The following is a 27587-nucleotide window of genomic DNA, read 5'->3' on the forward strand; positions in this document are numbered from 1 at the left end:
CAGTCTGGGAGCCAGGAGGAACTGGTTCTCTGACCTTGGGAAGGATCAAGACCTAACCAAGGCTGTTCAGTTGACGGGACAAAGAGAATTCCTCCCAGTCTTGAGCCTCACACAAAAGAGGCCGCCTACAGAAGCCAGGCCAGTCAAGCCCAGATTTTTCTATTGTTTGTTCCTAGTTTGCAAAGAGAGCAACTTTGAACTGTCACTTCCTCAAGTTTCCCTTTAAAAAACAAAACAAAGGAAAAACTATGGGGGGAGGGGTTCAAGGTATGGCATCCCTGGTCCTCCAGCCTCAGCCTCCCCACGGCCTGAGTACGACTGAGACCCCCTCTCCTGCTCCCCTACATTCTTTCCGAGGCGGAGGATTGTGGGGTTGAAGGTCATCCACCACTGCACGTTGTGTAAGGCCAGACTGGGACACCTCAGACCAACTCAAAACTAAGAAACTGACAACAAAGCCCATAAAAACAAAGCCAACTTTTCTGGAGGGGAGGACGGTCTCACCTGGTAGCCCAGGTACCAGGAGTGCGCCCCACACCCAGATTAGCATAATGCTAATGTCGCCTTTAAAGCTGCATTTATTTATCTATTTAATGCGTGCGTGCACGTCCGAGGGCCATGGTCATGGTGGAGGTCAGATGACAACTTGCAGGAGTCAGCCCTTCCATGTGGATACCCCAGGCTAGAACTTTGGTCCTCAGACTTGGCAGCAATCTCCTTTGCCCACTCAGCCATCTCCCTGGCCAGTGAGACTTGTTTATTTAGACACAGAGTCTCACTACTAGCCCTGGCTGACTTGAGTCTGCCATGAAGATCAGGCTAGCTCTAATTTAAAGAGATCTGCCTGCTTCTGTCTCCCGTGTGCTGTGACTAAAGGCGTCCATCTCCATCCTTGGTTATTAGGGTTTTTTTTTGTTTTTGTTGGGTTTTTTTTTTTTTTTTTTTTTTTTTTTTTTTTTTTTGGTTTTACAAGACAGGATTTCTCTGTGGCTTTGGAGCCTGTCCTGGAACTAGCTCTTGTAGACCAGGCTGGTCTCGAACTCACAGAGATCCACCTGCCTCTGCCTCCGGAGTGCTGGGATTAAAGGCGTGAGCCACCACCGCCCGGCTGGTTATTAGTTTTTATTTACTGTTGTGTGAGACAGTCTCAAGAAGCCCAGGCTGGCTTTAAAAACTCCTTACTCTGCCTCCACCTCCCACGTGCTGAGATGACATTGCCGTACCTCAAGCTGCCACGGCTGAGTGAAATGATTCCGGGTTGTGTTTATCAGGCTGAATCATACCATTTCAGAGTCAATGTTTGAACCAGGGTTTGCGCCTCTCTCTTAGGCGGCCAGCGAAGTTAGTCACGTTTGTTTTTAATTGGGAGGGGGGTCTTGCTATGTAGCCCAGGCTAGTCTCAAACTTCCACTCTCTTTTCCTTAGCTTCCCAAATGCTAGGACAGGCATGCATCACCACTACCCACTGACAAAATAGACATTTAACAGTTTTTCTCTTTTTTAAATTTTTTTAAATTATTTTTTTAATTATTGCATTGATTGATGGATTGTGGGGGAATCCACATGCCACAGCTTGTGTGTGCACGTGTGCACGTGGACATCAGAGGACAATTTTTGAGTCAGTTTTCTCTTTCTGCCAAGTGGGTCCCAGAGACGGAACCCAGGTCCTGGTGGCAAGTGCCTTCGCCCGCTGAGCCACGTCCCGGTCCCTGATAAAGGATTTCTGATGAAGACGAGGGTGAACCTCAGGAGGCTGAAATAGGCCCTGGAGTTCAAGGCCAGCCTTCGCAGCGTGGAGAGCTGGAGGCTACAGAACCCCTCCCCTCAAACAAAACAAAACCCAGAAAAGATGGAAAACAGGACCCATGGTTGAGGTTCCTGTCTATCAGTCAGAAAACAAACCAGAGCTCATCCTACAGACCCGCGCAGGTCCACACAGCTCGGCGCTGCCCCCAACATGGAATTTCTTTGGAATAAACAAGAGATAATGATCATGTTTCCATTTCCCCCTATGTTTTTTTTTTTCCCCAATCTCACCTCCTGATACAGTTTGTCCAGTGCCTAGGAACTTTTTACTGAGGAAAAAAACCTGTAGGGTGGGAGGCTCTCATTTGAAAGGCACTAGAGCTGATAAGGGGCCAAAATAGCAAGTCTATTATTTTTGGTGGCAAGTTTGTTTTCTGGCTGCTTCCTGTTTGGTCCTAAAATAGCCCCATAGAAGGGGCTCAGGACATGGACGGCCGTCTCATAAACCGTCCATGGTTGGAAGCTGGGACTCAGTCCCGCAGGAGTCTGACAGTAGTAAACTGTTGTAGGGCTGGGGCAGTTTTGTACCTTGACTCTTTCTACCTACCCAACAGCCCTCAACGTGACCTCAGGCCATCTGCACGGTGAATCTCAGCGTCTGCAAGATAACACCTCGCGAGTCCTGATTCAGCTCATCTGCCATGTGCCTGGCGCAGGCAGTGGCTCCCCCAAACCCAAGCTGAGGACATTCTGCCATTGAGCATCACCCCGAGCCCCCCTTTACTGTTTACTATTATTATTATTGTTGCTGTTCTTCGAGACAGGGTTTCTCTGTGTAGCCCTGGCTGTTCTGGAACTCACTCTGTAGACCAGGCTGTTCTCGTTCTCAAACTACAGAGATCCTCCTGCCTCTGCCTCCAAGTGCTGGGATTAAGGGCATGCGCCACCAATGCCCAGCTTTTTGTTTGTTATTAAACATTTTTTTTGAGTCAGGGTCAGTAGTTCAGTATGACCTTGAACTCCCAAACTTTCTGCGTCGGATTCTGCAGTGCTGGGATGACAGCGTGCATCCCCAAACCCAGCTTCTGTGGTCCCAGGGTGGAGTGCAGGACTGCACAACAGGCCGCAGATTTTCCTGCTATTCCTTTCTTGAGACACGGCATCTCCCACAGCTCTTTAGTTCTGCCTCAGCTTCCCATGTGTGGGATCAGGTGTGCACTGCCACACCTGGTTGGCTTTCGAGACCCTTTTTCTTCTGTGTGGCTATCCTGTGTGTATCCTGGCTGTAGAGACCAGAAATTGACGTCAGGTGTTTTCCTCAGTCTCTCTCCATCTTTTGTTTTTGTTTAAAGACAGGGTCTCACATTGAACCTGGAGCTCAGATTGGTTAACCTGGCTAGCCAGCAAGCCCCAGACATCCTCCTGTCTCTGCCTCCAGCACTGGGGGTACACCTGGGCCACCTTGCCTGGATTTACTTTACAGAGTGTCTAGGGATTTGCACTCAGTCTCTCATGCTTGCATGCTAAGTGCACAGATAGGGTATCCACGCCTGTGTGTTTCTGCCCATGAAGTTGTAACCTTCCTCTAGCCTTGTGAACAACATGAATCCCAAGGAGGGACGTGGGCAGTATACATCATCTCTGCGCCTTAAAAGGCTCAAGGCTGGGGCTGGAGAGCTGGCTCAGGGTGAAGAGCGCTGGCTGCTCTTGCAGATGATCCAAGTTCAGGTTCCACTACAATATGGCCGCTTGGGAAGCCAGTAACTCTGGTTCCAGGGAATCCGACGCCCTCTTCTGGCCTCAGAGGGCACTGTACACACCTGGTACACAGGCACACGCAGGCCGAACACCCACACACAATCAAACGGGGGGGGGGGGGCGGGGAGCGGGAAATGCCCAAGGTCAGGGCCCACAGAAGCCAAGTAAACCGTGGGCTAAAGGCCCACATGGACCCAGGATGGCACAGGAGCTGAGGGAAGTGGGGGCAGCTTCAAGCCATTGACGGTTGGGTAACTGCTGACCAAATGAACAGGCCGTGAGGCGAGGGGCTTCTGGAACGCTTGTACACCTCTGTGAGCCTAAATCTAAAATGGTCATAAAAAAGGAAAGAGAAGGGCTGGAGAGGTCGTGTGCTTGTCGTCAAGTCTGACAGCTGGTAGATGCCAAAACAGTGTCACCTGAAGCTCCATGCCTCCAGAGGCAGGCAGTTTTGTGGAGCTTTTTAGAGTAAGAAAATAAAGCCACAAATCAAAGGCTTTTCAAACACCGTGATGGAGACATCTCACAGCAGGCTACGTGACCTGAACGGCGCTGCTGAGGACTCCTGGCTTTTCTGCTGGTAGAGGTGACCAAAGGTTTGTGCTTCCTGAAGCTGGTATAGTTTTTTTCTTTTTTCATTCCAGACACAGGGTTTCTTTGTGTAGCACTGGCTGCCCTGGAACTTGCTCTGTAGACCATGCTGGCCTCAAACTCAGAGACATCTACCTGCCTCTGCCTCCTGAGTGCTGGGATTAAAGGCGTGCACCACCACCGCCCAGGCTAATAATTCACTTTTTTAAAAAACTGGGAAAGAAGTCGGACAGTAATAATGCACACCTTTTATCCCAGCACTAGGGAGGCAGAGGCAGGCAGATCTACGCATTTGAGGCCAGGACAGTCAAGGCCAAACAGAGCAACCCTGTCTCAAACAAACAAACAAACAGGTTTGTCTGTATATATGTGTGTGTCTACATGTACGTATGTGCAACACATAAATGCTTGGTACTCAAAGTCAGAAGAGGGTAGTGATTCCCTTAGAGCAGAGGTACAGACGGTTGTGAGCCATCATGCGAGTGCTGGAAATGAAGCCAGGGTCCGTTGCAAGAACAGCCAGTGCTCTTAACCTAAGCTGTCTCTCTAGTCCCTTATCTATTTTGAAACAGTCTGGCCCTGGCGACCTTGAAGTCACTACAGAAGCCCAGGTTGGCCCAAACTCAGATCTGCCTACTTGTGCCTCTGCTTTCCAAACAGTAGGGTCAAAGGCATGCACCACCACTAAGTGTGTGTGTGTGTGTGTGCACACGCGTATCCAAGGAGGCCAGAGAGGGCAGTGGGTGCCCTGGAGCCGGGGACACTTGTAGCTGAACTGTCTGATATGGGTGCTGGGAATGAAACTTGGGTTCTCTGCAAGAGCAGCAGGCACCTATCAGCTCCCCACTCCATCCCTAAGTCAGATTCTAAACACATGAAATAAACTGAGCTCTAGGGAAACAGGTCATCTCCCACCATGGCCAGAGGCCCTCACGTGGCCAGGCAGCATTTCCACCTGCCCCAGTGATAGACGGCCGTGTGAGCATCTGATTCGTCTTCACTCAGAAAGCTGACATCTAGAAGCAGTTCTGATTCCAGGTGCCTGACCTGCATCACTGTCTTTTTACGCAGCCCTGGCTGTCCTGGAACTCATGCAGACAAGCTGACCAGCTGCCCTTGCCTACCTTTGTCTCTGTCCTAGGGTGTGCTAGCAAACTGCATTTCAAGAGCACTTGTCTCCTGCAGAGGGAGAAGGATGCATTTTGGAAAACGAGTAAGTCAAACTGGCTTATCTGTGATCATAAATTGCCTTCAAAGCTTAGTATCTGAGCGGGTGTGGGGAGATGGCTCAGTGGTTGAGTGTTTGATGCTCTTGCAGATGACCGAAGTTCAGTTGCCAGCATCCACATGGTGGCTCTGTACTCCAGCTCCAGGGGCTCTGGCGCTTTCTTCCAACCTCCATGGGTACCAGGGATGCACAGACATACATGCAGACAACAGTCATACACATTTAATAAAAACAAAAAGCAAAACCCACTACTATCAACAACAAAATGGCCCTTTGAGATGGCTCGCTTGGTTAAGGCATTTGCTGCCAATATGACCTTATTCCAATCTGAAGGTATCACAGGGTTGGAGAAAAGAACTACCTCTGCCCTTTCACTGTGCATCATGGATTCATGCATGTGCACACACACAATAAATAAATAGAATGCAAAAATAAGTAAATAAATAAGACAAGTATGCAGTGCAGGGCTGGACCAGCAGCTAAGAGTGTGTACGTCTAGCAGAGGACCAAGATGGCGACCCAGCACTCACACTGTATGGCTCCCAACTCCTGTACCTCCAGTTCCAGGGGATACAATAGCCCCTTTGGCCTCTGCCAGCACCTACAGGCATACACACGCACCGTGCACAAGAAACAATTTAGTACTTCTCTTTAGCCCTGCTACAGGAGCCACTGACCCATGCTCCTAGACTGAAAACAAGATAGCTTCATGTTTTGTATTAAAATATTTTATATTAATCATTCAAACTTCATTTTTATACAACGAATGCATACATCATGTGTGTGGGGGCTGTCTTGTGGATGTGGGGAGGGCCTAGTGGTGGGACCTGTCTGCAGTCAGGAGACTGGAGGCCTCCTCTGCCTTTGAATGATCTGGAAGGTGAAGCCTGACTGATAGCCATCACACTGCAGACAGACCCACAGCTTCCAGGCCTTTTGCCAGCTGCCCTCCTGGCCCAACCACAGGGGTAAGCTGCATCTACTGCCTCTGAACAAGGCCCCAAAGCCCAAGGCTCTACGGCCAGCTTGTCCTTGGCTGTGGTGGCTGTGGCATAGCACGGCTTGAAGCGGGACGCGTGCTGAGCATGGGTGGCCTCCCTGCACCACCTAAGCCGGCATGTCAGCCTTGCTGAGCGCGATGGCCAGCTCCAGGTCCTCCTGTTCCTGTCGCCGGAGTCTCGCCAGCCGCTCCTGCTCCGCTTTCTCACTCTCCCTCTTGGCCCAGGCCAGCTGCTGCTCCTCATTGCCAAACTATAAAAAAAGATTGGGAAAGTGAGAGGGGGACCCAGAATGTGGGTGGAAGGGCCCTGACCTCACCCCATGTACAAAGAAGCAAGGTGCATCCAACCTGAGCTGCTAACTGGAGGACCAGACACCCACCCCTGCAGAGAGAGGCAGCCTGGCCTGGTGCTGGAAGGTTCTAGCAGGCAGGCCCACCAACTCTGTAGGCACATCCTCCAGCTTTCTCTCTCCTTTTGAGACAGGTTCTCCTTATGGAGACCAGGCTGGCCAATCCTCCTGCCTCAGCTACCCCAATTGTCAAAGTTTCCATCCTCCTTAGGCTGGAGCCACACCCTCCCAGCTACTTAATTCCTCCAAGTCCTCTTGAGAGGCCTCAAGCGCCCAGGGAGCCAGTCCACTGCCTGTATAGGGACCTCAACAGTCCCCTAATCACCATCTCTTCTAGTGAATGTGGAGATCTGTGTCCTCGAGAACAGACAGACATCAGCAGACAAGGGATGAAACACAAGCTCCTTGGGGAAGGAGGGAAGGACTGTGGAGAGGAGCACAGGCAGCGGCTTCACCAGGGCACTGGGCCCTCAGAATGAATCGTCTGTACGTTGTCACCAGTAACTGACACGGACAGTGGCTTGGGGACCTTGGAAAGTCTAGGTGGGAGATATGGGGGCCACAAGAAACCGAAGAGTCCCAGAACAGGACTGTGACTTCCTAGCCAATGACAAGGCGTCTACCGGAGTATTACTCAGCTATGCTGCTGGCGGGAGTGTGGCCTCCCAGGGAAGGGGTGGAGCCCAGGAACCCTCACCAGGGCTCAGGTTGGGACCCCTCATCTGTTCCCCCTGTCTTACGGAATTTTCCCAAAATTTCATGGGGAACAAAATAAAAAAAGATGGGCCGCAGGAAGAAGGGCTTCATCCTCCACAGTCCAGGATGAACAAGCCCCCGCCTCTACTGCACCTCACTCATCCCACAAACCGGGGTGCCTCTGAGCTAGAGGCCAAGAGAAAGAACCCCACACAGATCTGCCTCAAGCACTTGGGCCGAGAGAAGTTTCTAGCAAGGATATTTTCTCAGTAGTACTGACTAGCTCTGATTGGTTTTTCTGGGTCGCAGAGGGGTGACCTGAGTCTGGGGTGTCTTAGGCGCCCCTTGAGCAGCAGCTTGGGTGCCGCTTCCTTTCGTACTGTCAGCTGCAAGGAGTCCCCTTTCTCAGACACCATCATCATTGAGAATTTGGTCAAGAAGCTTTTATTTCTGAAGCCCCTTGAAATCTGTCTGCATGGAGCGTACAGACAGGCTCTGCCTCCACTTCTCAGTGTGTTCATGGACACCTTTGCGAGGCCCAGAGAAGTCAATCTGATGTCTGCCTGGCTCTTAGGGAAGCTGTGCAGGCTGTCAGCTGTTCTGCTAAATTTGCACCCGTGGCTGCTTCTAAGGAACACACATGAGGCCCGAGGCAGAATGGCTGTTTGTGGCTGTTTTCTAGGGCAGGGACTTGGGCAACCCACACTGGCCTTGAATTCCCTGGGCCTCTGATAGGCACCACCGTTCCCTGCTTGCCAGGATGTAAAGAAACCTTTTTGTTGTTTTCAAGAAAGTTCTCTCTATACAGCCAAGGTTTCCCTCAACTCAGAGATCTATCTGTCTCCCTAACTGCTGGGATCAAAGGTACCAACTACCAAATCCTTTCTTGAGATAGGGTCTCTTTAACTCCTCAACTACTGGATGCTGGAGATGGAGCCCTGGGCTTCATGAGCACTGCCCACTGAGCTACAGCCAGAGCCCAAGAAAAGAAGCTTCCATTAAAGCTAGAAGGTGGTGGTGCACGCCTTTAATCCCAGCATCTGTGAGGCAGATGCAGGTGGATCTCTGTGAGTTCGAGGTCAGCCTGGTCTACAGAGTGAATTCCAAGACAATCAGGGTTATACAGAAAAGTCCTGTCTTGAAAAAAAAAAAGCAGCTTCCAAAGTTACCGAGGGAAATGGCTCACCATTAGAAAGCTCTGGGGTGCCACAGCAGGTGCCAAGGATAGCATGGCCAGCCTGCATGAGTGACATCAGCTTCCAGAAGTCTACCCCAGCCAGCTGTTTTCCACAGGTGACTACAGCCTTTTCTGAGCCTGCACAGCCTGCACAGCACTGAAGCCCCAGCGAGCCTGGAAAGCAGGTTCAGGGAGGGCGATCCCACTGGACCCCTGCCGCAGGTGGGGACTGCACTGTGCTGATGGGAACACAGCCAGGCCAGGCCAGGGCAGGCGGGATTTGGTTTCCCATCTGGAGATGAGGGTGTTTAAATGAAAAGTTAATCTAGGTATGGGAACAGGACCCAACATCCCAGCACCCAGAAGCTAAGAGTTTGAGGCTAGCCTAGACGAGACCAAAACAACAAACCGATAAACTTGAAAAATAAACCTGAAGCCAGTAAGCACTCTGGGACAACGGAGTCGTTAGCCCAGGCACAGCTCGGAACCTGGTGTTTACGAGAAACTGCAGAGGAACGGAGCGCTCCGCCGGTGTGGGCACAGGAAGTGAACTGGCTTTTCAGAAAGGCCACAGTCATTTCTCTACAATGTGGTTCAGCGCCACCACCACTCTTCCCTGCCTAAACCGAGCACTGGAGTCACGTGGCAACAGCTGTGCCCTGTTTGTTTGTTTTTTTAAACGGACTATTTTATTTTTGTAGCCCAGGCTGACCTGGAACTCCTGATTCTCCTGCTTTTACCTGCCTAGTGCTGATATAAGAGAGCCGGTGTGGACTGGGCACAGCACCAGTCCTGACCTTGTTGGTTAATAGTTCCCACAAGAAAATACACCTGGTGCTATCCAAAAAACTCAAAGAGCTTCTGTCTCTTTCTAAAGGCACACTGTGTGCACTACCAACAGAGATGAATGGGCTGCAGCTCGGAAAAGTCACAGCTCCCCAGGGGCCACAAGACAGCCAGGGTCAATGTTTATTATTATTACTATTTTTAGACATCATCTCCCCATGTACCTCAGGCTAGCCTCAACCCCGAGATCCTCCTGCCTCGGCTTCCCAGGACTGGGATAAGAGGTAAGTGCCATTGGGCCCAGCTCTGTTTATGTAATTCAAATAAAGCCACAATACAGCCACATCCCATGCATGTCACTAACAGCTAGGGAGCACCTGGGTATTTACTATGCTCTGATACAGTGCTTTGTGTTGTTTGTTTGTAGTGGGAATGCGGCTCTGCCAGTCTCTCACCACCAAGCCACGCTTCAGCCCTCCAGGTCTGTTTGGAGGCATGAGGATCAGTAGTTCACAACTACTGATTCTAGGCTACAAACTACAGTCTGGGCTTATCTCGAAGAACAGTAAGAAATGAGTAAACAGAGTAGTGATCCCAATGCCTCCCAAGACAACCCAGCGAGGAACTCACAAACCTTTACAAAGGAACGCTTCTGGGAAAATGACATGGACTATGGGAAGACAATACACTCAGAGCACAGGCTGCCCTGAGGAAGGAGAACAGGGCACTGATGGTGAGAGCCCAGGCTGATTCCAGGAAGACCCTGGCCTGGGAAAGTGGCCTCTCTGAACCCGTGAAGGAGAGAAGAGGTTCCAGGGTGGTCGTCTAGGGTGGATTCTTTCTCATCGTGGCTAATACATCAAACAGAACAGAAGTAGCTGGATCTCTCATTCTCAGATGTCCTACCTGGACTCTTGTCTCGCTTAGGCAGACCTGGCTCAGAGTCCTTTCTAAAGACTCCGAGGGCCTAGGAAATGTTCACAGTCAGTCTTGGGAAGTGCCTGCATGCTCAATCTCCAAAACTCACTGACCAGCATGGTGGCGCACACCTTAGTCTCAACACTTGGAAGGAAGAGGCAAGTGGACTCTTGAGTTCCAGGCCAGCCTCTGCTACATAGGGACCATGTCTCAAACAGAAACCCAGTGAACACAAAGATCAGGCACACTCCGTGCCACTCTCCCAGGAGAAATTTCATCCTCCTGCAGTCCATTAAACTGTAGCTCTTATCTTTATAGACAACCTATTTTTCTTAGAGGCCAGTGCAGAATAAATAACAAAAGCAGTAGATGGATGGTGGGAGGTGCCAGCAGCAGGAGCAGTGTCTGTAGCTGCAGAGGGACCCCCACCCCCAAGAAGCAGCAAGCCAGGCAGGAAGGCAGCCGAGGGAGGACTCAACTTACAGAGGTGAAGTCGGCAAAGCCGGAGGAAGAGGCCTTAGGAGGTTTAGATGAAGAGGAGGGGGCAAATGGATCTTTGCCACTAAATGGGTCCCCAAACCCCTTTTTATTTTGGAACGGGTCGCCGCTGTCAGCCCCGAGTGGCTGGAATGGATCGGGGGACTCGGGGAAGGCTGAAGAACCAAGCTGGCTTACAGGTGTACTCTGACCTGGAAAGTTTAGGGAAAAAACAAAACAAAAACAAAAACAAAAAAGAAAGAAACACAAGTTACTCACTACGACAGGGTGGAGGGCAGAGTGGGGCCCTTGGCTGCCTCTCTGGGGAGAGCAGTGGCCCTGGGGACTCTGATTTTTTTTGGGGGGGGTCTGGAATCCACGACCCTATGCCCACTCTGAACTTGTTACAGCATGGAGTTAGTTGATAATAACCCCAAACAGAGGAACAACAGGGTTGTGAGCGGTGCCAGAAGAATGATTTAATTGCTTTAAAGTTATTTTTGAGACAGGGTCTTCCCATGCAGCCCAGGCTGGGCTTTGAACTCATCTTCCTGCCTCATCTTACCAAGAGATTGGGATGGCAGGTCTGTGCCACCACACCTGGCCCAAGATCACTTCAGGTCACATAAACACACAGACCCACCAGCAGCTAAAATTGGACCTGTCTTTAGTAGTTAAAAACACATTAGAACTCAAGTTTGGGTCCCAGTACCGAGGTGTGGTTCTGAGGTGTCACTGGCCCTCACTTCCCTATAGTTATATTTCATTCAGAGAATACCTAGGAGTAGACAGGCAGGCTGTTTGCACGTGACTCACTTTAGCCCAGCCCATCACACCTTTCCCATCACAGCTGAGCAGAGAGACACAATAAAAACATCTAAGGACAGCAAGAGGGGGCAGGGAGGATTCCCTGGTGACAAGGTCACAGGCAGAGCAGAGCACAGGGCAAGATTACAAGTGACAAATACCAACCACACACTTTCCAAGGCAGGCAGGTACTCCTGCATCCTGATGTTGCACCTCTGCCCAAGCACAGGGCCCGGACATCCGACATGGCTGAGACATCAGTCCCAAAGGCCAGGTCAGCACAGCTCCCTGGTGTTAATGAACTACTCACACCGGCTCTCATGGTTTCAAAATCATCATTCAGAAAGAAAGTAGACCAGTGCACAGCCTGATAGCAGTTTGGCTGGCAAGATTCCTGAGCAGGTAAGGCGCTTACCACCAACCCTGACGACCTGAGCCACGCCAGGCACCAACATGGGAGGGACAGGCAGCTTTGTAAGGTACTTTGACTTACACATGTGCCACGGCATTCACCCCCCACCCCCAGCAAGTGAATAAATGCAAGTAAAAAGTCCTAGCATTGTATTCTGTTTCCCCCAGACTACTGAGCCACCCCACTCCAGCTATCTAGGGCTCCAAACTCAATTCACACCTTCCACTCTCTGCTCTGGGGTTCGTGAAGGAAAAGTTCTCTCCTCATGTGTGGTGCAGGAAGGAGAGACTGGGGTGTTGTCAGAATGATACTCGGGAGCTGACTCTTGCACCTGATGGAACCCTGGCTGCAGCTTTCAGAAGAAAGCATCAATGGCAGCCTGGATCCAGACAGCTGTAAAGTGCAATAGTTGGAACCAGGTTGTCTCTCAGCTTAGTTTACGTTAGAGGTGTAGCACCATGAGAAGTTTCACATAATAGTGACCTGGTGCCACCCACCACTAGGAGGTAACAACTTGACAGGGTAGGTAAGGGTTCTTGCAGTTGCTATACTGCTATATTTCACACACTCACAAGACACATCTGGAGTGGAACCTGGTGACAGGAGGGCGCAGCAAGTGCATGGCCATGGGAGGAGTCCAGTGAGCATCACTTCGGGATGCTGCTCCCCCCTCCCCCAAAAAAAGGATAGCTGGGCAGTGCTGGCACATGCCTTTAATCCCGGCACACAGGAGGCAGAGACAGGCGGATCTCTGTGAGTTCAAGACCAGCCTAGTCTACACGAGCTAGTTTCAGGACTGGCTCCAAAGTAACACAGAGAAACTGTCTCGAAAAAGAAAAAAAAAAGATAAGAGCCCCCGTCAGAAGGATAGGTACACACCTCATTCCACAGAGGTTCTGACCCCTGTGGCTTATTAAAGCCTATCTCTCTCCCACTCCCAAATATCCCTGCAGGCCAATCATCAGCAAGCCCACCCAACAGGCACGAACAAAATGGCAGCCAGCAGAGGCTGGGGAGGCTTGCAAGGCTCCAGCACACTTGGTACTGACCCAGGGTCCAACTGTTGTCCTGGGCCTTTCTTCATCCTGTGGTCTGGGAGCCTCACCCAGGCAAAGGGAGTGTGACATAGGAGAGGTCCCTGTCTCTGTAACTTCCACCCTAAACAAACCCCCTCTTGCCAGGGGTCCTGCCACAGAGCCCTCCCCATCAGCCCCTCATGCACTTGGCCTCATCTGCACAGCCCATCCACGTGCAAGGTCATATTGTGGAGGCTGTTCCAGTGCCCACTTGTTGGCTCAGATGCCTCCCTGCCACGCCTGGTGGTCAAGTCACTATGTGCTTTCTCATTCTCTTCTCGAAGGCTGGAACCTGCACCCGAGTCTGGACCTTGCTCCCCATTCTCAGTGCCTAATCAGGAGCTGGGAGGGAGGCAGGGAGGGCAGGCGGGCGGGCTGTGGGCCTTTGAAGAAATGTGGCTCGTTGTAGCACAAAATCTGAGTTCCCTAGGTACTGGAGTACTAGAAAAGTCCCAGAACCACACTGACTCTCCTCCCAGGGTTCTGCAGTGATCCCAAACCTGGGCACTCTCAAATTAGATGCTATCTTATGCCCCACCATGCATAAATACACACTAACTCATGCTTGTGCAGACCTAGTACTGACTGAGCAAGGTCGTAGGCTAGGGACGGAACCAGCTGGCTCCCAGGATTCCACACAGCCTTGCTGCCTACTCAGCCTGTCTCCATACCCCTCCATCAAGTTCATGGCTAGAAGTCCTGACCCCCAGCTATGAAGAGCAGGTCACTATTGTTAAAATTATCGTTTTTTGAGAAATGGTCTCATATAACCCAGGCTGGCCTTGACCGTGTTATGTAGACTGTCATCCGTACTTGGGAGGCTGAGGAAGGATTATGAGCTTGAAGCTAGACTGTATTACTTAGCCAGCCTCATCTCAAGTAAAAACAAGGGTGGGGCGCTTGTTCAGCCCCGAGTGAAGCACTGGGTTTCATTCCCTACCCACTAAAAACTAGGTGTGGCTAGCCACACCTTTGATTCCAGTACAGCGGCTGAGGCAGGAGGACCAGGAGTTCAAGTTCAACATTAGCTACCAGAGTCTGAGGCTAGCTTGGACTACATGAGACTCTGTCTCAAAAACAATGAACAATAAGAATTTAAGAGCAGGACATTTCTTGCAGGATGTGCTGAGGCTAGGCAGGGAAAGGAGGCGACTAGCCACTTCTGGACCACTCTTAGTCTATTTAATGAAGAGCTTTTTCTCCCTTGGCTTGGGGATTAAATAAGACACAAAAAACTGTTTTGGTGGGAGGGCAGTCAGGAGCCTAGCCGGCTGCAGTCAACTGAGGCTGAGGCTTCTGAGAGCAGAGAGGCGATCAGAGATGAAAAGAGCCTTTCACACCAAGACTCGCTGCAGCCGAAACCGTTATTTAGAAATCGCGACTGTGCTCATGAAACCTGCCAGGAGCAACTGCTGCCTCTTGTTTTCAGGAGGGAGACGGTTTTCTCTTAGGTGCCTGTGTTTTGGGTGCTGGTGTGCAGGCGCTGCAGGTCCCTGCCACTTGCAGGTTGGTGTGGCCCTGGATTGTGCCCACAGCTTGAGCAATGAAGGAAGACCCTGGCCGTGGCTTCCTACTTGGCACTGAGCTATTTTTGGTGGCTGTATTGTTTCAAGGCCGGGTCTAGTTCCTGCTTTTATGTAACCACTTCTGCTAATTCCTTCATCACTTTTCCCATTTTTCGAGGTAAAGCTGATCCCGGGTGTGACAAAGTCACTCTGTCTACCCCAGCAGTAGGAAGCAAAGTCAGAGTGCTTTTGGCTCTTGGGACACGAATATAGAGAAATGGCTGCGGAAAAGGGATCAGAAAAAACTAAAAAAGACTGAGGCCATGTCTCAAAGACAAAACTGGCAAGACAAAGGTGCTTGCTCCCAAGCTTGACATCTAGGTTCAATCCCCAAACTCACACAATGGAAGAACTGTCCTGACAGTTGCCCTGAGCCTCACCTGTGTGTCACTGACCAAAGTGCACACACAAGCAAATAAATGTAGAAAACCAAAACAAAGGGAAGAAATAAACAACAATAAAAGAATTGTCTAGCCAGGCATGGTGGCACACACCTTGAACTGGGAGGCTTGGCAGGGGGAATGAGACGACTCCTCTTTCCCCGCTACGCCTCAAAATAACAAATGAAAATAAAAACGTTACATGAAAATTTAACGGGATGGTGCGTGATAACTGATGCCACAGCGGGCATGGTACCCCTGGCCATGCTCTCCGGCCGCTGCACTAGCTGAGGGGACTGAAGAAGCACAGTAGGTCGTATGTGGAAACCACAGCAGTTTCAACAGCCACCCGAGCGGTGTACCGAAACCACACACAGCACTGACTTCGGCAAAAACAACACGAACTCCATGGTTTACCACAGCACACTCTGCTAAAAAAAAAATTACTCAGTGGCCGGCCCCACCCTGGAAGAATTTCTTTAATTTTTCAGGTTTTTGAGGCTGTTTGTCTCACAGCACAGAAAGTCAGCACAGCCAGAGGCTAAAGATCAGGGAAGTGCCTTTGCCTTTCTGGGCTTGCTTCTCAGGGATCCCCTGAGCCATTCCTTCCCAGAGCCAGGCTCGAATAACACACTGGATCTCAATAATCAGTTCCAAGAGGGGTGACTGATACAGAAGAACAGTCAAGAGGTCTGGGGTGCAGGGGCCCTAGAAATTTGATTAAGAAGAATATCAAATATCAGGACCGGGCTCTAGTGTATTCAGAAGGCGGAGGCAGGGGGATCATTAGTTCCAGGCAAACCAGTCTGGGCTATAGAGTGAAACATCGTGCTGTAAAAGGGGAAAAAAATTTGCACCCAAGAGAGAGCATGTGCTTGCCCCTGTCAAACTCTGAGTTCTGTTGACACAATTCACTGCTGTACTTAGAAAACGCAGTTCTGCAGATGAGAGATAAATACAGGAAAAACACCCCCCAAAAAAGACAACTAGAAAACAAAGACTAAAGGTTTGTGGTCAGGGCAGCTGCCCCACCCCAGCCATTACCCTCTGCAACCCAGGTCGTTCCCACACTGCCATGCACCGACATGGGCACCCACACACCGTTACTGTCCTTTTTTGCCCTGGACAGCATTGGTTGTTCTCACTGCCAGGCTTTTCTGGGAGTCCTTTTGTCGGGAATTAGGTGAGGGACACCAAGAAGTCACCAGAAATCTCATCTCTTTTTGCTCACAGCTTACCAACAAAGCAGAGACTACGTAGGGACAGAGAGGAGAGAGAAATCAGATTGCCTGACTCAAACTTTCAACTGTCATAAGAAAGGAGTTCTTTCTGCTCACACCTCCGTTCTCCCGCTGACAGTTCTGGCAGCCTTGGTGCCCAGGCCACTGAGGGCTTGCAGGCAGTTCTGCACATTGGCAGATCAGAGCACAGTATAGCAGCATAGTCCAGGAGATAAAAATCTGATGTACCGGATCATATCATGGTGCCAAAACTTCCCACCCAAAATATTTACCAATTTTTGAGAAGTCTTGCTTGGCGCATCAGAAGGGACAGGATGAGGTTTGGGTCTGAGCTGAGGAGAAAAGCTGAACAAATATTTGTTATCCCCACCTGTGCTTGGGCTATTTTGTCTGCTGTGATATGGGCAGGGGTCATGGGAGTCTGGGAGTCTGCCGGGCTGGCAGACACGGCGCTGTCCCACCATGAAAAGGGTCCACAAAAGACAAAGAGGTCTGAAGCAAGAAAGATAATTCCGAGTTTTCACAAGGGTCGCTCTGAGCTCTAACGAGGAACTGGTGAACGGGGTAACATTAGCCTACAGAAGAAAACAGGCTGGGGGGCAGGGCTGACACAAATCGCTACAAACCACCTGCCCTGTGTTCTGTCATTTGTTTTGGTGTTTCACTATGCAGCCCCAGTGGGACCTTGTGCCCCATGTGCTAGGATCACAGGCACAAGCCACCATTTCTGGCACACATCAGTCTTCTGAGAAGTCACTTTTGACACGATCCTTCTGTTCCAGTAGGTGTTCAGGGAGATGTTCTCTGCAGAGAAGTGGCAGCCGTGGGGCTGCCAGGGACCTTTGTTCTTCCTTACAAGGGCCAACACAGCCAGAATGCTACCTCTGTGAAGGGGGGACTCAGCACAGACCGTGATGTCTGCAGTGGGAATGAATGACCTATGCTGGAAAGGGTCACAGGCCCATGGAGCCCAAGGAGGGTTGAGGGGGAGAAACCCTACCTAGTTCTCTTTTCTTTCCTTTTTTTTTTTTTTAATTTTATTTAATTTTATGGACATTGGTGTAAGGGTTTCAAATCCTCTGAAACTGGAGTTACAGACAGTTGTGAGCTGCCATGTAGGTGCTGGGAATTGAATCCAGGTCCTCTGGAAGAGCAGTGTTCTTAATCACTGAGCCATCTCTCTAGCTCCCCTCTTTTTTTTTTCCTAATATATTTTATGTACACGAGTGCTCTACTTGTATACCTGCATGACAAAGAGAGCATTGGATCCCATTATAAACAGTTGTGAGTCAGCATGTGGTTGCTGGGAATTGAACTGAGGACTTCTAGAAAAGCAGCCAGTGCTTTTAACCACTGAACCATCTCTCCAGGCCCTCTACTTGGTTCTCTTTATGGTGAAATTTCTGACAAGCTGTGAGTGACCCTGCCAGAGGGCCAGGGAGGTTGTACCTGGAGCCAATAGCCTGAGTCCTTTAGGTTAGTCAAAGGTAGACCCTCAGCTCAGTGAGGACCTGGAAGTTTAGTTGCTCATGCCCACTTATCACCACAAATGCAGGTGGAAAGGAAGACCCTATTTCTCTGGGCTTATGTCCCGCAGGCTCCCCAGGACCTCCACTGTCTGGATGTGAATCACCCCTGGTGTAGCGTTTACCCACTACTGCATACCAGGTAATAGAGTTACAGGACATCCATTGGAATCATCTTGCTGGGTACAGTGGGGTGGGTGTGACAAGGTACCTAGGCAAATACTTCTATTTCAAACTGTTCTGCTAACTCTGCAGAACAGGAATTGCAGGGTTACTACAACCAGCTGGAGAAGCATGGATTAACCCATAGCCTGGGAAGCAGCCCTTTCAGCTATGGGTACCTCCTTAGCCAGCATCTGCACAGGCAATGGGTACAGTGAATGAGGGCAAGATGGGGGTGATGGTGCTCCACCAGTTTAGGAGTCTCAGGTGGCTTGGGTGCTTTCTGCCCCTGCTGGCTGGCTAGCAAATGCCAGTGTCTTCCTGAAATGGAATAAGTGTGTCCCATTCTAAACTCTCTAGTATACCCGCTGCATTATCTCTTTGCCACCATCGTGGGAACGGAATTAAAGTAGTTATATTCAGGGCAGAGGTGCTAACCACAGGCTCAGATGGCGATGCCATTTGACAATACACAGTAACGAGAGGCTCGCGCACAGTATGGCCAGTGTCAGGACCCAGACACGCAGGTTCTGTCGTTGGCCTGGGACTTCACAGGAGGGTTGAAAGCACACTGGAGTGGAATGCTTATGGTCCTAGAACATTCTCTGTGCCTGTACTCTGCAGGCCAGTGACCCTGTGAGGAACTCATGCCACTCTGCATAGATCTCACACGGGTGGGAGAGGATGTGTTGTCCCGGTAGAAGTGACTTTTTGCTTCTGCTTTGGAAAGGGCATCAAATTCAATACAAGTCCGGACCATTCTCATGTTGCCTGAGTGAGAGATATTTGCTAACGTAAATGTACTGATGGTGACACTGTGGGAAGGAGCAAAAAGCTACTATGACCTTATCCCTATCGTGTGCCTGGCCTTGTAGAGAAGAGGTCATGAGTAGTAATAAAGATGATCATTAACTTGGAGAGAGGTTAAAGGTGACTGGCTGGTGAGTGGGTGCCGCTGGGGCAGCGGGCAGGCTCTGCTAGGAGCCGCAGGGCAGCACTGGCAGGAAGTGGCAGGGTGGGGCCCGTCAGGATTCCGCTATCTCAGGCAGCCCAATCACTGACGCCCACACAGCCGTTTCCTGCACTTAAAAAAAAAAATCTGTTTCTCTCTTTGCAAATCAACAACTTTTACCTAGAAACTTTAGCGGTGAGTTCTGACTGATCTCCGTCTTCGTCCGTTGCAGAAAATACACCACTGTTTACCTGGGGGAGGTGTGCGCTCACTGGCAGTTTTCAAGCTGTTTTGCATGCGTCTGAAAGCAGTCAGTTGCCTCAGGCTCAGACAGACACCTGCAGGTTATTTAATACCTTGACAGACCTTTCTAGAAAAGATCTCCAGGCATGAAAATGCAGCGCTTTCAAAACACTCAACTTTTCTGCACACCCCAGCAGCCTACATACATACTCTGTAGCTTCAAGGAGAGTACTGTATCCTTGGCATTGGGGTGGGGGGGCACCACAACAGACGCAGCTGATCCCTAGGTGAACTGAAATGAGCTAGGGCAAACAGAAGACCCCAAGAGACATGGAGCTGGGAGAACGCAGCATGTAACTATATGCCGCCCAGACCCAAACTATACATCCTGAGCGCAACCCTCAGGGGACCCTGCACCTGGGACGGCTGGGTGCACACGGAATGCAAGGCAGACCTGTACACCATTCATCATGCCATGTGCTTTACTTACAAGCCTGGGCCCAGGCTGTGGAAAACTGAGGCAGGTGAGCTTTGGGCATGTATCCAAGGCAGCCCATGGACATCTGCCTGAGGCCCTCATGTCCCCAAAGCAGCCTGACTGAACAACTCCTTAGATTTTTGCTGGAAAGGTAGACCAAAGCTAAGTGGCCACTTCCAGGCACACGGACTCAGCAGGGTTTTTCAGAGAGTCTCTGTCCCTGGGCTAGAAAAGCCCAGGCAGTAAGATGGTAGCACATCTCACATGCAGGGCAGTCCACAATGAGGAAAGCCACTGTCACTCACAATTCCTGCTTGAATCAGCTAAAACAGTCTGGAGAAGCACTGCCGTTGTCCCACGTTCTCTGGGGTCCCACCCATAGGGGTGCTTGGGAGCAGGGTCCTCCATCCCCTCCTAGCCATGCTGGGACCAGCTCTCCCACTGCAGAATTCCACATGTGATATCGCAAGGATCTGAACGATGGAGCTGAGGGCTGTTTTTGCTGTATACTGGTCACGTGGTTTTCTTCAATGGAAAAAGGGTGGGCAGAAAAGCACCATCCAAAAACAGGGCATGATGAGGCATGAAGTCTGAGGCAGGAGAATTGTCTAGTTCCAGGTTATGACAGAGATCCTGTCTCAGACATAAAATAAAATAAAGGCCCCACTTCAGCTTGGCTATGTCCCTTCTTAAGTGGTCAGAAGACAGAAAGTGCCCTGGCTCCTGAGCAAGTCCAGCCATGTCAGTGTGAACGGTTGCCCCATCCACCTGAGAGTAGCTGTGGCATGTGTGGTGTGGATGGGACACAGGAAGAAGCGCAAGATTAGGCTCCAAATCCATGCATGAACCAGGCACTTGATGCCAAATGCTTTCCCATCAAACAGGGCTAATTAACAAGTCAGCTAAGGCGGGGGAGGGTCCTGAGCTGTGCACTGGTACCATGGCGGTACCTGCATGGTTAGACTAGCATGAGATTAACACAACCACAGCATAGGATGCTGGGCTTACATGCACCCCACACACATCTGTACCTACCACCCAGCAGTGTGTACATGGCCGCGCCTTTCTGTCCAGCTGCTGCTTCTGGGTAGAGTGAAATGAAAAACGCTTAGGCCCCCACAGGTACTCTGCAGCTGCTCAGGATTACAGTGCACGAGAGAGCCCCAGTTCTCAGGATGCTGGGACCCTCCTGCCTGGGTTCTCCTGATTGCTGATGTAAGAGCAAATGGCAAGTCACAAGAGACAAGTGATGGAGGGGAGGTGGGGACCAAGTCCAGGTGCAGATGCCATCTTCCCCTGTGACTCTGGGTGGCCCCCATGCCCTCTTGTTCCCCTTCCTCTGTGGTAAGTAGACATTGTGTTGCCTGCCCTGTCTATAGCAGGGTCTCATTAGCATTAGAAAAGATAAGGGATGCACCAGGCCTCCCAAAGTCAGACAGCAAGAACACACATGCACACACACCCAAGGCACAGTGGCTGTGACAGAACCCAGATCTACATCATGGAAAAAGCACCAGATTCAGAGCCTCAAACAGGTGGCTGAGGGCCATGAGGTCCCGATCCTGGGCCGATTCTTGAGAAGACTCCACTGCAATGCGAGGTACGGGGCCACTGAGCACTCAGCACTTCACAAGCTGCCTGCTCTCTAAATTCAGCGTGAGGAGAGGACACACAAGGACATGGGAGGCCATGTGGGACAGTGTCAGCACTGTTTGTGTTCATGAGAGCATGTCTGTGGACACACATGATGCAGGAGTGAGTGTAGTGTTTGCAGGTGTGCAGGTGAATGCCTGTGGCACATCTGACACAGGCAGTGGGCACGCTGTAGGAATGAATGCTCACTTGACACTCCAACATTTGACACCATGAGTACATACGCAAAACATACATAGGCACACACACATTCAAGCTTTTGTTTTCAAAGTGCATGTGAGCCGTGAGTGATGGAATATGCATGTGGGCACGCACACACACTGCCTGTGAATGAGGGGCATGTATGTGCAGGTGTGCACATGTTTTTATATGCTACATCCGAAGTGATGGAGTGCAGGGTGCTACCCACAGTGGAAGAACTCCCCTGTACTTCCAGGCCAGGTCTTTTACAGGTGCCCCTTTCCCGCCTTTTCACAGAGAGTATGCTCTCATCATACAGTCTGCCAACCTGTCCCTGAGAGGCACTGGTGACAGGAGGGGAGGGCAGCCTCTTCAGGATAACCTTCCCTCTATCTTCTGTAGGTGGTCTGTGAAGGTGTCCTGCTGCCAAGGACAACCTGGATAGCAGAGTGGGGTGGATGATGGACAGGAGCCTGTAGGGACAGTTGTGGCCCTGTGGCCACCTGCTCTTATTAGGGACTGGAAAGAAATGTTTCCTCTTTTTCAGTATTAGATATTAAAGCCAGGACTTCAGGCATGCAAGGCCATTGAGCTCTGTCCTCAACCCTTCATATGGTAGTCACAAGTATTCAGGATGTGCTAGGGGAGGGCACAGTGGCCCTCTCTGGAGAATAGGCTTCAGGATTGTGAGGTTATAGGGAAGAGGGCAGGAAGCCCCTCTGGCAGCCTTCTCCTGACCAGGTGGGCCAAAACTACCACCTTACCCCAACACTCAGGGTCCCTGCTGCAGCCATCGTGGGAACGGCATGAGGCCAGGAGGATGTTGGACACTAAGGGATGGTGCAGATATAGGTACACTGATGCAGGCGCCTTCAGGGGGACCTTCATGTGGATACTATCACAGCCTGGACCTTGAGACAGGGAAATAGCATAGCACACACAGCTCAAGCAGAGGGCAATGGGGAGGTATTGGGGTAGAGGGGAAACTCTCCTACCCTGGGGTCTACTCTACTCTGGACTGCTCAATGGAGGGGCCCTGCGCCCGCCGCCCTGTCCCCACGGGCGGGTGCCGCGAGAGGAGGAAGCGTACTGACCGCTGGGCGGTTTGGGCCGTGGAGGAGCGGGCTTCTTCGGAGGCAGAGCGGGAGTGTCCTGTTTACTTTTAAAGGGGTCATCTGAGAATCCTGTGCCTCCCAAGGAGGAGGAGAAGGGGCCAGAAGGTGGGGGCTGTAAGAGAGGACACGAAAGAGGCAAAAACAGACATTAAAAAGAAGGCACTGGGCAAATACTCCCGCACCAAGAGCCCTGGCAAGACCAGGGTCCTCTCAAGATTCCACTTTCCTCCACCCTCAAAAGCCAGGCCCTCTGAATGAAAGGGAAGCCACCAATACAAGCAGCAGAGGGTAACCCTATTCCCCAATGGTCTCTCTTGCTCCATTATGGGATCTTTCTCAGCTCAACACTACACATGGGTTCCTGGGACTTCAGCTCATGTTCAGAGATGCGTATGGCTTCAGCCTTTGCTGGTCTGATTCTGGAACAGACCCTCTCTCTGCCCCCAGAGCCTGTATGCTGCAGCCCGCTGAGTGATTCAGGCTGGAGTGTCTGCTCCAATGCCTGTCCCCCTTCATCTGCTGGCACAACCACACTACCTCCGTTAGCTCTACCCACTTGTGGCAGCTACTTCTACTTCAGCTTGTTTCCCTACCCAAGGCTTTAGTCTCAATTAAAGCCCCAATTCCCGTTTGAAATAAGACAGTTATAAACAGACGGATGAGGGAGTGGTGAATGGATAGACAGACATGTGGGTAAGGGTGGATGGGACCTGTGGGTTAGCATGGGTGGGACATATCGTGGATGAGCCATGGTGAGGGTGGATGGATAAACGCATAGACTGATGTGGTTAAATGGGTGAGTAGATGCATGGGTGTGTAGGTGAATGGGTGGTAGAATGGTTAGTTTAAATCCTCAACCTGCATAATCCACAATCACCAGGGAAGAAATTCTCAACAATGAGGGCTCCAAGTTTAGATAAGGTTAGCCTGTAGGCATGGGAGAAGGGACCATTTTGATTACGATTACAGGAACTGAGGTGGGAAGACCTGCCCACTGTGGGTGGCACCATAGACTATAAGCAGAGATAGAGAGCTAAATACAAACATTCACACATTTATCCCCTGCTCTGGACTGTGAGTATGACTGGCTGCTTCAAGCTACACTCTGACTTCCCCACAGTGATGGACCAGGATATTTTATGACAGCAACGTGAGAAGAGCAGGACAGATGGATGGGATAACGAGTAGATGGACAGCAGACAGATACATAGTGGGCTGATGGGGGTAGTCTGGTGGATGGATGGGTGGAGAAAGGAGGAGGAGGGAGGGGTGGTAAACAGAAGTCAGACCGCACATGGGATTGGTGTACCAAGCGCACTCTAAGCGCTCTTCAGGGCGTACAGGTGCCAGGTCTTGGCCTCATTTGAGCCCATCTCCTCAAAACACAAAACAAATAAATACAGCTAGGTATGGTGGTACAAGGGATAAGGTGAAGAGGAAGGCCTAAAAAACACCGGGTAGACAGCATAGAGGAAGACCGTGGAACCTTGGGTGTGACACTAACACAAGCATTAGGACTGCCCAGGGTAGGAACAGCTGGAGAACCGCCATAAACAGGCTGCCCACGCACACTTAAGCATTGCCAGGGCATAAATGATGATGAGATACGATGGACTATGAAGCTCTATGAGGTCCCCTGGGAACTCGGCCAAGTACTAGAGACCCCAGGGGAAGTTTAGCAGATGGACCCCACTCTGGTCCGAGCCCTGCCTGTCAATAATCACTCTGTCTTGGAACTCATTCAGTGGTGGGCCTGGGCCTCCCCCTGCTGGTAAAGGGCTCCCACCACTCATGGCATCCTTCCCGGTTCAGGGTCAGTGTCTGTGGCTGGCAGGTGCCTGTGTGTCAGCATCATAGGGATGCAGTGCCTCTTACCTATGGGGGAGACACCCTCTGACAGACAGTGGACAAACCACAGTGGCCAGATCATTTGAGATACTTGCAGGAAAGAGCTGGAGCCTCCCATGTGGGAGAAAGATCTCTGTGGTATGGCAAGAGGTAGGTTTCCTGATCCTCCTGCCTCAGTCTCTTGGGTGCTAGGAGGACAGGCAGGTACTATCACACCTGGTGGAGAGCATGCAAATAGGAAAGAGAAATGGAAATGCTAAGAGGGATTGCTGTGATCCCTGGACCTGCATGGTGGAAACAAGAAACTCCTCTAATACTTGTGCACCTTGGGGCATTTGGCACACTTACCCAAATAAAATATGGTGGAAAACAATAGAGTGAAACGCAGGGACAATGGGTGATGAAGAGCACTGGCTGCTCTTGTGAGGTCCACATGGCAACTCACAACCATCTGTAACTGCAGCTCCAGGAGTCTAACAGAGCTTTGTTGCATAAGACATATATGCAAACAAAATACCGTACACATAAACTAATTCTTTCTTAAGTGAAATATCTGACTGGATACAGTGCTACAGACCTTTAACCCCAGGACAGACAGATCTATGTCTGAGTTTGAGGCCAGTCAGGGTGCTACAGGGTGAGACTCTGTCATGGACAATTCAAAGTCAACTTGACATAAGCTAACATCATCTGAGAAGAGGGAGTTATAATTAAGAAAATGCCTCCAGCTGAGTGGTGGTGGCACATGCCTTTAATCCCAACACTTGAGAGGCAGAGGCTGGCAGATCTCTTGAGTTAGAGGCCAGCCTGGTCTACAGAGTGAGTTCCAGGACAGCCAGAGCTATAAGGAGAGACCTTGTCTTGGAATTAAAAAAAAAGTCCCCATAAATTTAGGCTGCAGGCAAACATGTAGGGCATTTTCTTAATTAGTGGTTGATGGGGTAGGGTTCAGCCCATTGAGGGTGGTTCCATCTCTGGTCTGATGGTCATTGGGAGCAAGCCAGTAAGCAGCTTCCCTCCACAGCCTCTGCATCAGCTCCAGCCTCAAGTTCCTGTCCATTTGAATTTCTGTCCTGACTTCCTCTGATGTGGAAGTTTAAGTGAAATAAACCCTTTCCTGTTTAAGCTGTTTTGGTCACGATGTTTCATCACAGCAATAGGAACTCTAACTAAGCTGGGCCGTGGTGGTTCACACCTTTAATCTCAGCGCTTGAGAGGCAGAGGCAGGTGAATGAATACCTGTGAGTTTGAGGCCAGCCTGGTGGTCTACAAGAGCTAGTTCCAGGACAGCTAGGACTATTAGACTATTACGCAGGGAAACCCTGTCTTGCAAAACCAAAAAAAAAAAGAAACTCTAAGACAGACTCTTTCTCAAAAAGAACAAAATGTTAAATAAAGTAAAGAACACATTTTACCCAACATATAAAATAGTAAAGTCCAGGTCAAATAAATTCACTATTGACAAAAACCAGAAGGACCAAGCCAGGTGTGATGGCATGGCTACCACCACAGTGTGTCTACAGCACTGGGCACACTGGGCAGTGAGAATAAAAATGACACAAGACTCCTCAAAGGAGCCCAGAGAGTGAGAGGAGGGCTGGTGCTTTCTGTTTCCTCCCCACAGGGCAGGCCGAGGACAGAGTCACCAAAGCACCCAAGGCAGAACTCAAACAATCACACTGCTGGAGAGGTGGGGAGAGTGTGACTCATCCAGTCACAGGGAAGACGCTTGGCTCTAGTCACAAGTTCTTTGCAGCAGGGGTACGGCAGGGCCTGCAGAAGCTACAGCTCCTTCCCCAGGCCCCTCAGTGCCTCTGGCTCCCAGGCAGGATGGAGATGGCTGTCCTGCTACTCTCACCGTCTTCCTAAGGGCTTGCAAGAGAGCTCTACTGCCATCACACACAGGTAAACTGAGGCACAGGAAGGCTTGCCCAGACTGTACCGCATGTCAGTGCTGACCCAGGGCTAGTACAGCTTGTCTACTACCCAGACTTGGACTAACTCCATGGCACTGTCTGAAGGGCAGACACCGAGAACTCCCCATTCTCAGGCTGAAGGAGACATACAATGGCTTCAGGGGAGAAATAGCCAAGAGCGGACACAGGGAGAAGGCAGTTCCTCCAAAAGAAAACAGTGTTCTAGGGCTGGAGACACAGCCAACAGGTCAAGTACCTGAGCTTCCTAGTACCCCGGGAAAAGCCAGGTGCTGCAGCATCTATGGCATGTGTCTATGGTGTGAGGTGAGTTGGGTTTCCCAACCTGGGCTGAAATCCCAGCCCAGCTCTCTGCCTTGATTTCCCATCTGTGACATGACAGAGACAATCAGCCTCATTGTCAAGAGTGTCCTGGAAAGGAAGAGTTAGGGAAAATGTCTGCCACACACTGGATACATCAGCAGAGATGCCACAATGAATAGTGCGGCCCCCACCTTGTCACAGTCCCTCACACTGAGAGTATGGAGAAGGAGTTCCAGAAAAACAGCTCCTGAATCTCAAATAACATTGCAGCATAGCTATAACTGTTCATTTGCCAATTGTGCCTTGTTTAAAAGTCATACTGTGTCAGAACTGCAGGTGCAGAGGAAAGTGAACACCAGGTTCAGGCATCCATTGGGGAAGGGCTCCCAAGATGGGTCTCCACAGGCTAAGAGTATGGTGAGGCACACGAGCAGGATCCTATCTCTTTCTGGAGCCTGTGTCTACAGACCCTTACTCCTCCTGCCTCTGGGGAGCGGAAGGAGGTAGACTAGGGCCATCTACAGGCTAGAGGTTGTTTTTTCGAGATAGGGTCTCACTATAAACCCGAGGCTGCCCTTATATGCATGCTTCTCTAGCCTCCAGACAAGACACATGATAACAGAAAAGGTATGTGCCTCTCAGTTTCTTTTGATGTTGGCAAGAGGCTCAATGTACTTGCAAGCAAGCAAGCCTGGTGACCTGAGTTTGATCCTCAGGTTCAATGGTGGAAAAAAACACTGACTCAAGCAAGCTATCCTTGAGTTCCACATGGGTGCCACAACACCTGCACCACTCCTCCCAAAGAGAAGTCACCTGTTAGCTGAAGTGAACTGTGTGATGGCCTGTGTGATACAGTCCTGGTCCTGGGGCCTGAAATACACAAGTGGACAGAGGGTGCAGTGTGGACACAGTCCCTGGTCTCCTGACTTGGGAAGCCCTGATACCTGCTGACAATGCTGTCTGACCTTCTGGCTAGCTGCAATGT

At 50.6% G+C, this 27587-nt stretch overlaps 1 protein-coding gene across 9 annotated transcripts in view; it reads right to left on the reverse strand.

The window, feature by feature from the left end:
• Nucleotides 1–5524: 5524 nt before the first annotated feature.
• Eps15l1 (epidermal growth factor receptor pathway substrate 15 like 1) overlaps nt 5525–27587 on the reverse strand; it is an 82126-nt gene continuing 60063 nt past the window's right edge. The window contains exons 22-25 of one of the 9 annotated variants that reach the window (XM_075986971.1): nt 22497–22629; nt 20605–20652; nt 10734–10939; nt 6040–6574 (exon numbers count right to left, since the gene is read on the reverse strand). In XM_075986971.1, coding sequence (XP_075843086.1) covers nt 6431–6574; nt 10734–10939; nt 20605–20652; nt 22497–22629 — 531 coding nt within the window. In that variant the 3' untranslated portion in view covers nt 6040–6430. Of the gene's footprint in view, nt 6575–10724; nt 10940–20604; nt 20653–22496; nt 22630–27587 lie in introns of those variants that run through there. The other 8 variants (XM_075986972.1, XM_075986974.1, XR_012911877.1 and 5 more) reach the window with 8 other exon arrangements.

The sequence above is a fragment of the Microtus pennsylvanicus genome, chromosome 9 (assembly GCF_037038515.1).
Source record: "Microtus pennsylvanicus isolate mMicPen1 chromosome 9, mMicPen1.hap1, whole genome shotgun sequence".
NCBI lineage: Eukaryota > Metazoa > Chordata > Mammalia > Rodentia > Cricetidae > Microtus > Microtus pennsylvanicus.